Here is a 9,355-nt window from a genome sequence, read left to right on the forward strand (position 1 = left end):
TCACTGTTGTGGCCTCTCCCGTTGCGGAGCACAGGCTCTGGACGCGCAGGCTCAGCGGCCATGGCTCACGGGCCCAGCCGCTCGGCGGCATGTGGGATCTTCCCGGACCGGGGCCGTGTCCCCTGCATTGGCAGGCGGACTCTCAACCACTGCGCCACCAGGGAAGCCCTTCTTAAGGGACTTTTGATGGGCAGTTTGAAGAACAGCCGTTGACCAATGTGGTTGGCTTAGCGCTGGAGTTTCAGTGGACTCGGGTTTATTTGCTGTATCTGTTTACTTTTCAGTGAGCTGGAACGGCTGAGCAACTTGGTCGGCAAGCCTTCTGAGAACCATCCTCTCCATAACAGTGGGCTGTTGAGTCTGGATCCCGTGCAGGACAAAACCCCTCTCTACAGTCAACTCCTTCAGGCATATAAGTGGTCAAACAAGGTAAGGGGGACATGTCAGACATGGAGCTAATATAGGAAAAAACAAGTTTTCTTACATTTCATAAAGGCAGAGAGTGAGGGTTTTTCTTTCCTTTTTTGTTCTTGATTCAGCATCGGGTTACAGAGTTGGAAGTTTCAGACTTCCCTTTGAAGTCTTTGAGGATTGTTCAGAGTCAGGTGTGTTTAACCTGGTTGCTGGGTGTAGGGAGCAGCTTTTATGAACCCCATGAAATCACATGCAGAATGTTTGTGTGTGTGTGTGTGTGTGTGTGTGTGTGTGTGTGTGTGTGTGTGTGTTTTTCTGGGGAGGACTTCCTAGCTTTCATCAGATTCTCAGAGGGGTCCCTGACCCCCAGAAGGTGAAGGACTGCTGGTCTCAGTGTGCAGCCGCTCACATGGTTTATGTTACTTGGCCTGTCCTCCCCATTGTTGATGGAAGAACATCACTAGAGTTTGGTAGATTACTGTTTGGTAGATTACTGTCTCTCTCTCCCTGCCCCCCGCACCGTGCCGCACGGCCTACGAGATCTTAGTTCCCCAACTAGGGATCGAACCCAAGTGTGGAGTCTTAACCACTGGACCGCCAGAGAAGTCCCCATCTCTCTCTTTTTTTTCATCTTTTTTTTTTTTTAATTGACGTATAGTTGATTTACAATATCGTGTTAGTTTCAGGTGTGCAGCACAGCAATTCAGTGATACGTGTGTGTGTGTGTGTGTGTGTGTGTGTGTGTGCGCTTCCTCAGATTCTCTCCCTTATATGTTATTACAAACTATTGAGTATAGTTACCTGTGCTATAAAATAGATAACCAGCAGTAGCTTCTTGCTGGTTATTTATTTTATACATAGTAGTGTGTATACTATGTATAAAATAAATAACCTCCTAATACTCTCTTTTCTCTAATTATTCTACACCCGTCTGAGGGAGATTGTTCTAAACACTCTCCCTAGAATTTGCTATTCATGGTTTCCTGCAGTAGGCAGGCCCGTGGCGTAACCTTAGGATAGCTGTAAAAGGAAAACTAAGCTGTAGTGTAAAAATAACAGGAACAATTAGGCTCATAAGCCTGGAAACAGTTAGTTTGTTTACTAACAAGTTCCTCTTGTTTGGGTGCTGTGGGTTATTGTGTTTTGTTTTGTTTCGTTGCTGCTGAGAGAAAGCTAGAATATATGTTTGGAACATTTTGGGAAGCTTTTCTCATTAGACTGCTACCTCCCTGGAGATAATTGTTCTTACAGTTACTGATTGTGAACTGCTCTGCCCCCTCCAGTTATCCGTCATCCTTTTCCTCTTTCCTGTGGTTCTTTTCCCTCTCAGGTCTTAAGTGACAGGTGAGCCTTGACTGTGTTTCCAGTGTGTAGAATTTTTCCCTTGAATTTGTCTGGAAGAGTATTTAACATTCTTTGGTTTGCAGTGGAACCCTGGCGGCTGAATCTGAGACTCAGGGAGAAATGACTTATTTTGGGGCACTTCAAGAAGGACCTTGAACGTGGTATGCGTGCATTTAACCTCTAAGGCTTGTCCTCCAAGCTCTGGGTTGCTGTTGACAGAGACCCACTTCAGTCTTGAGGATCAGGGTGCCCAGGTGGTATGGGGATCTGTCACTCTCCTGCCCTATCTACGCCTGCTTCCCAGTGTTGGCCTGATATCTCCCAGTGGTGGAAAAGACACACTGGCAGCTGTAGGTTTGCGCGGTCCTTCTACCAGGTGATCTCCAGGTGTCCACACCAGACCCTAAAAATGGATTCTGGCCTTGTTTGGTAGGTGGCCCCTACCTACCCAGACAGCTCATTGAGTTCTGGGGGTGGGATTCTCTGACTGCCCAGTGCAGATCAGCTAAAGCACAGAATTGGGGCTGCTTGGAATTAGATAGAGGCAGGAGAGGACGCTGGGCAGACAAGAAATTAGAGATGTCTGTTGCAGTTCCCAGGGCCAGACATGAGACTGTTCTGGCCCTATGCAGATAGCCCTGCCCTCTCAGGGTTTTCTGTTTGAGCATCCTTATTTCCCCAGGGGCATGCTTGGACATCTTAATGTGAGTTTACCTGGTGATTGGGTGGGATCTGATCTGTAGGTGACTTATTTCTGGTTGGACTCCTGGTAGAAAGTCTTGCTTTTTGGTGTTTGGACGTGGAAGCTGTGTTCCTGTATCATGTGGGTAATGTTCTTGGAATAGGCTTGAGGGATGGAGACTTTTCAATGGTGGGAAGATTTAGGCTGATCTCGAAACCCTGAGTGTGTGGGACTCCAGTGGAAGTGACTGGTTTTAACTTGGAGTGATGACTCTTAACTTTTGATTGAAGGTAGTTTTAATTGTTTGCTGAATTTATTAGAGTATTAAAATAGAAGATCCTGTCCCTGCCCCCCACCCTTGCCCTCAGGTGGAAAAGAGGATGTGTTAAGGAAAAGAAATATTATGTATGTGGAAATTCTTGTCCTGGAGATGCTACAGCTTAAAACTAGATGTAGAAATGTATCACAGATTTTAGGTCCCATATGAGCAGTGTGAGTGGTGTAGGGGTTCAGTCATGTCCTGGCCTGGTGCGTGCCTCTAAAGTAACTGCTCTTCCACCGGCTTCCGAGTGCCCCAGCAGAGGGGGGACTTTGGAGTCTTATACCATTAATTGGCAAAATAAAGAGAATGATTAAGAGATGTTTAGCTTACCCCCTTATTTTATAGCCAAGCAGACCAAAGCCAAGTGAACCAACCTGCTCATGGCTTCATAGCTAGACTAGAATTTGCCTTTCCTGATGTAGGTCAGTGTTCTTTCCTCTAAAACTTGATGCTTTAATCAGGTTTGGCTTAAGGTTTTGACTATAGCAAACATTTTCCCCCTTTAACCTTCATCACAGGAGCAATTCATATATTTTATTTATGAACCGGTATCACATTTTACTCATTTTTAGTGGTTTACTGAAGGATGGAGATGGCAAATACATGGGACATGGTCCTGAAACTGTCAGTCTTGTCCAGGGCAGACATCACTTACCACCCTCTGTATTCTTTCCTGCTAAGGCAACCTCTGGGCTCACAACTCTGTTCTGGGGCTAGGCAGCCTCTGCCAGTTATTCAAAGGTGGGCTACAGGGGAAACGTTTTTTATTTCTGTTATGGTAGATAATGTCCTATTTGACTATTGCTTATTTATACCTTACCTTACTCTGGAAGGGATTTAAGATCTATTATACAAATACTGTACTCCAAACCTTGAAAGAAAAGAGGAAAACAAGGGTAAGGATGCCTTATGTACATTTCTTTAATAAACTCAACAAGTAGCGCCAAGAAATAAGCCAGTATTCTTATTTCCAGCTGGGGATATGGAAGCAGCAATAATATGTGTTTATCATGCCTCTCTTACAAATGAAAAGAGCTTTTTAATTGCAAAAGCTTTCATCATTCTTCATTTTACCCTCGAAGAGTTTAAACCGGAAAGTGCATTAATATGTTAGGTGAAGTTGAGGGTAACTTGCCAATGTCAGCTTTCTGCACTGTTGGCTAAGAATTGAAGGAAGTGTGGGAAAGGCTTTGATACCACCCATTATGTGATGAACTTTCTATTTTATGTGCCATTGGCCATAGAGAAGTCTCATTCATGCTTACTGACTAATTATTTTCTTTAGGGGATTTTGTAATTTTTATAAAGTCAGAATATTAATTACATGGTAGTTGGCATAATTGTTAGGATAACACATTTAAAAATTAACCTAAAAAAAAAAATTAATCTAATCTAATGAAATGATGTCAAATTGCTGGGAGCAGCACTTTTCCCATGCTGAATTGGGGAAAGAATTTAGCTTTCAACTCTTGTGCACCTATAGATTATTGTTCTGTAGAGAGATGACAAGCTCTCGACGACGGCAAAAAATAATTGGCGTCAACGCGGTCCTTGCTGTAAGGTAGTGAATGTGAACATAATGAGGAAAGAAAATCACTTAAATGCCCCCCAAAACCTTAATTAATCATCATGACTTGGGATCAGGCGCTGTTCTGGATTGTTCTTATTATGTTCAGATATGCTGAGAGTTAGGCTGAACTATTCTGAAGGCCCCTTTCCGAAGGTTTCCAGTGTCCTGTCTCCAGGCTTTGATTTCCGGCTTTGACTTTCTTTATTTGTTTATGGCAGGAGGCTGCTTGTGTATTTGCCTGAAAAGGGGGTGAAGACTTCAGCCTTTTCCTGGTGACGTCTCAAGCAGCAAAGACCCCAGAAGTGTCACCTTCTCCCGGGGTTGGGAAATGGGCCCTGAGGAAGGGGCTGGCGCTGCCTTTTCTTTGTTTTTGCATGCTTAATCTTTCACTTTTATTAGAGAAAGAGCAAATTTCAATTCCAAGGGTATTCAGTTGGAAAGCCTGAAGACATTTCCTCCACTCTACCTTCCCGAGCTGTTCTTATCAGAATCTAGTTACTCAGTGGCTTTAAGTTGCTATAACATTCATGTCCCTCACATCCAGCCTTGAAGGTGCTCTTGACGTTTTGGCATCATGGAGCTAATGGGTAGGATTGGTTAAAACTGCAACACGGAGCCTTTTCCCTTAGGGGCCCCGTCCTCTTTTAGGTCCCTGAGGAGAGAGACTGTGTCCCTCTTATTCCCAGGGGGGAGTCCCCAGCGCCTAGCAGGGCTCCTGGTACTCAGTGCACATTCAATTAAAATTCACTGAATGAATGAAAGAATAAGTAAAAAGGGTTTTCTGTTGAATTTTTAATTTACAACCCCTTTTGTGTTTTGCTTGCTTGTATTTTTGATGACGTGCCATCAGGACATTTCCATTTTGGGCCATTACTGAGAAATTTAGTTGTGCTACTTGTAGATGAGAGAAAATTCTGAGGTCCTATGCTGGCGGCCAGGGCCAGATTCCAGAAGGGTAATTTGGAAGGAAAGGTGAGGTCAGTTGGTGAACTGATGATACGCTCTTTGAGGGCTGAGGTTGGAAGTTTCATCTGTGTTGCCTGTCATCTGGTGTTCCCTTCCTGAGAGAGCCGGGTTGGCAGCCAGTGCTCAGGAGGGGATGGGACTTGGTAGAAGTCGTCCGGAGTTGACTGAGTCAGGCTAATTTGAGCGACAGCACCTGATGTCAGGTATTCTGTGGCAGCTGTTGTTTTGGCAGAAATGCGAAAACTGGGAAGAGGCGAGTCAACTCCATCAGCCTCTTAGGGGTTATCTCACTTGGTGTGTTATCAATAACTAATTTCTGTTCCTAGTGTTTTCCTTATCACCAGACCCGCCCCGACTCACTCAGGGAATATGGATTCATTCAGAACATAATGAGGAAAGAAAACCACTAAAATACCCCCCAAAACCTTAATCATCATGGCTTTGGATCAGGCGCTGTTCTGGATTGTTATTATTAGCAGAGGTGCCAGGTACCATTCTTAGAGGTGTTCTTACACCTAAATCTAACCTTCCTGGCTCCCTGTCACTCAGCATGAGTGAGTTTGACTGCAGTAGTGACTGCCCTGGTTGGCCTTGAACCCTGCACCCTTCTCCCTCCCCACCCCAAGTCCTGATACTGTGTGAGCCATTATGAAAAGAACAAAGAGTAACACAACCAAGCAGGAAAAAGAACCAAACAAAACCAGTCTCCGGGGTTTCTAGATACTGTTGGATTCAGAAGTAAAGGAAGGTACAGTTAGAAATGTCAAGCCTTAACTGTAAGTTCTGGAGTTAGGCTGCCTGAGATATGATCCAGCTCTGCACTTACGCTGTGCCTTGAACACGTGAAAAACTTGTTTAAAGCATTTGTTTCCTCGTCTGTAAAATGGGGCTAATACAAGTATTTGTATCATAGTGTTATAGGGAACATTAAATGAAATAATGCGTATGAAGTGCCTTAGAACAACTCACATGTCATAAGTGTGTATTAAATGGTAGTTATAATTCCCGGCACACTAAGCGTATGTGTGTGTTTGTTTATGGAGTGGCAGTATTGCTGAGTGGTTAAGAGCATAGGCTTCAGTGCTAGACCACTTTGGTTTACATCCCAGCTCTGCTACCTGACAACGATGAAGCTTCCCTCTCTGTGCCTCAGTTTTCTATTCTTTAAAATAGGGACGATAGTTGTACCCACCACAGAAAAATACGTTGAGACTAAATGAGGTAATATAAGTACAGCACTTACCTGGCACAGAGTAAATACTCTCTAGGGGCTGGTATTATTATCCTAACAAAGTGGCGAGGACAGACTCCCAGGCTGTGCGGGCCTGTCTTCCAGTGACTTCCGCTGTATCACACAGCCTCCCAAGCTTGGCTTTAGTATATTCTTCTGAAGTTCTACAAATTAGATTCTTTTAGGTAATCAGCACCTTTTCCCCCTGAGGAAACCTGGGCATAGATATCAACAATTCACACATTAGTATGAATTAGTGGGAGGGGGCTCTTTCCTCATAAAACCTGGAGGTTTGGGAGTTTGGTGAGGAAGATAGCTAACCTTTTGGTAACCTTTTGATATGGAGCTAGGGGTTTGGATGGGATGTGGGACTTGAGGGATGTTGAAGACAGGGTGAGGGGCCTGGGAAGAAATGAGGAATGAGGGGATGGCAGAGAAGTTGGTGAGAAGGGCTTTGTCTTGCCCAGAGCAGACCATCTGTGCAAACTGAGGAGGAATCCTCTCACTTTGGCACTTGATAAGGCCTTGCTCCCAGAGCTCAGAGTTCCCATTGGTCTGCAGTCCTCTTACCTGGTGGGGAAAACATCATAGGCTAGTCTGGGATTTCTAGTGTTGTTTCTTTAGGAAAATGTACGCACACACGGGCCCTTGTAAAAATAAACACTTGGATTGTATCCAATTTGTAAATTGGGTGCTCATTACAGGCAGGGCTCTGGAGTCGGACTCTGTTGGGTTTGACTCCCCGGCTTTGTGAGTTGGGGTGAGTTCCATACCCTCCCTCTGTCTCAGCCTCTTCATCAGTCAAAAGTAGATAATGACACTTCTGCCTTATAGGGCTGTTGTGAGGACTGATGAGTGTAATACACCTGAGGTACCCAGAGCAGTGCCCAGTGTGTAGTGAGCGTGCAGTGGTGTTAATGCTTCTTCTTACTCCTTTTAATACTATTGGTCAAGCTTTATCGAGGCAGCGGTAGTCATGAGAGCCCTGGACAGAGGTCTCGAGAGGCTGGGATTTGGTTTTGGCTGTCTGCTATCCAGCTGTGTGCCCGTGTGCCCGTGGCTTTGTTCCTCTGGGTTCTAGCTTCCTTGTTGGTAGAATGAAGAGCTGGACTGAAGATCTCTCGAGTCCCTTTTGGCTCTCACTTGGGAAGGAGCAGTGGAATCATTTATGCATTTCCGTGGTTTTGGAAATGAAAGTGTAACCTGGGGAGCAGAGGAGCGTAATTCTTGTCCGGGAACGTTTCTTAAGCACAACTGTTGTGTACGCTGCAGAGCATCTCAGAACAGACCAGGATAGAGCAGCAGCCCTAGAGGCCCTTAGGGGAAGGCTACCTTTCAGAGGTTCTCTAGACAGCAGTAGCCTCCTGTAACACACCGAGTGTAAGCCATCATGAAAATCACCTGATGCCCCCGTAGTACTAAGTGGGTTCCACCCCAAGGCTTTGGCCTAATTCCATATCTTTATGTTCTACTTATTAGTTGTGGTTTCTGAAAATTGTCACTTTGTTGTGGCCTGGAATCAGATGTGTGATTCCCTCCTTCTTTTTCTCTAAAGGAGCAGGAACTCTGTTGAGAAGCTACCCTGGGCAGGCTGCAGAGGCTGCTGGCTGTGTGTCACACGTGCTCTGCAGGAGTCACTCTGTCCGGGGCTGGGGGTGAGGGTAACTCAGCCTGAGTCCCTCTTTGGCTGTCTTACAGTAGCCTTTTCTGGGCTGACTGGGTTTGTGCGGTGTGCCCAAAGCTTTGTGTAGATTGTAACCAGAGCCTGAAAAGGGCATTTTCTCTTCTCTTCCAGGAATGTTTAGTAGACAGGAAAGTGTCCCATATCATTTTTGTTCCTGGTAAGTTGCACATTGACGGTGGGGAAGGAAATGTACCGTTACAAGTGCAGAAAGAATCTGATGTTACGCCTCCCCTTTTGCTTGTCTTCTTTTCCTCATGGCGGGTGTGAGCTGGGAAAGAGCTGAGAGATAACTAGCGCTTCTCTCCTGTGGTCCGTGCCTGCTCTGGGCCAGCCCATCTGTTTTGCCGCTTCACTTGCCAGCCGTACACGGATGACACCGCACTCCAGCCAGCCTAGAAGCTCGCCTGAGATCCTGACCCATGTCAGAGTGCCCGCTGGACATCTGCACTTGGGACTCACAGGCTTCTCGGGCAGAAGGAGCCAGAACGGAAACCCTGCCCCCGCCCCCAGACCTGCTTCTCGTGGTAGGGTGCCCGGACCCTCACACCTGCTGACCAAGATCTACTGATGCCACCTCTCCAAAACCACTTAGTCTTTCCTCTCCACCTTGACTGCCGCTGTCTGAGCCCAGGCCACCCTTAGTGCTTGGGGCAATGCTACTGCCTCCCCTCTGGCTTCCTGCCCCTTCCCACCCACTGCAGCCATTTTCCGCTCGGCAGTTCCCAGGGACCTGGACAAAGAAGACACCTCAGTGGTTTCCTCCATGTCTCTTAGGATCAATTCCAGCTCCCTGCTGGCATTGGGAGGCATTTTAGTTATCATACCCAGGGGCCTGAGTCCAGAAGCAGACAGACCTTTGGCCAGACTTCTTAGCCTCAGTTTCCTCATCTGCAAAATGGCACAAACAGTCCTGCGTCTTAGGGTGGCTGTGAGGATTACGTGAATACTCCCTTAAGTATGCAGTGCAGAGCCTGGCAGATGACCTGTTTACCATTAGCAGTCCGGGTGCAGGGCCTCATGGCCCGGCACCAGCTCCCTTCTCTAGCCCCCACCCTTCCTTCCTTCCTTCCTTCCTTCCTTCCTTCCTTCCTTCCTTCCTTCCTTCCTTCCTTCCTTCCTTCCTTCCTTCCTCCCTTCCTCCC

At 46.3% G+C, this 9,355-nt stretch overlaps 1 protein-coding gene across 2 annotated transcripts in view; it reads left to right on the forward strand.

Annotated features, from left to right (window-relative positions):
• The window catches only part of MED27 (mediator complex subunit 27), a 211,311-nt gene that overhangs the window by 2,010 nt on the left and 199,946 nt on the right, over positions 1–9,355 (forward strand). For both annotated transcript variants that reach the window (XM_007453114.1, XM_007453115.1), the window contains exon 2: positions 285–429. In XM_007453114.1, the coding sequence (XP_007453176.1) occupies positions 285–429 (145 nt within the window). The remainder of the gene's footprint in view (positions 1–284; positions 430–9,355) is intronic.

Source organism: Lipotes vexillifer, unplaced genomic scaffold (genome assembly GCF_000442215.2).
Source record: "Lipotes vexillifer unplaced genomic scaffold, Lipotes_vexillifer_v1.1 scaffold149, whole genome shotgun sequence".
Taxonomy (NCBI): domain Eukaryota; kingdom Metazoa; phylum Chordata; class Mammalia; order Artiodactyla; family Lipotidae; genus Lipotes; species Lipotes vexillifer.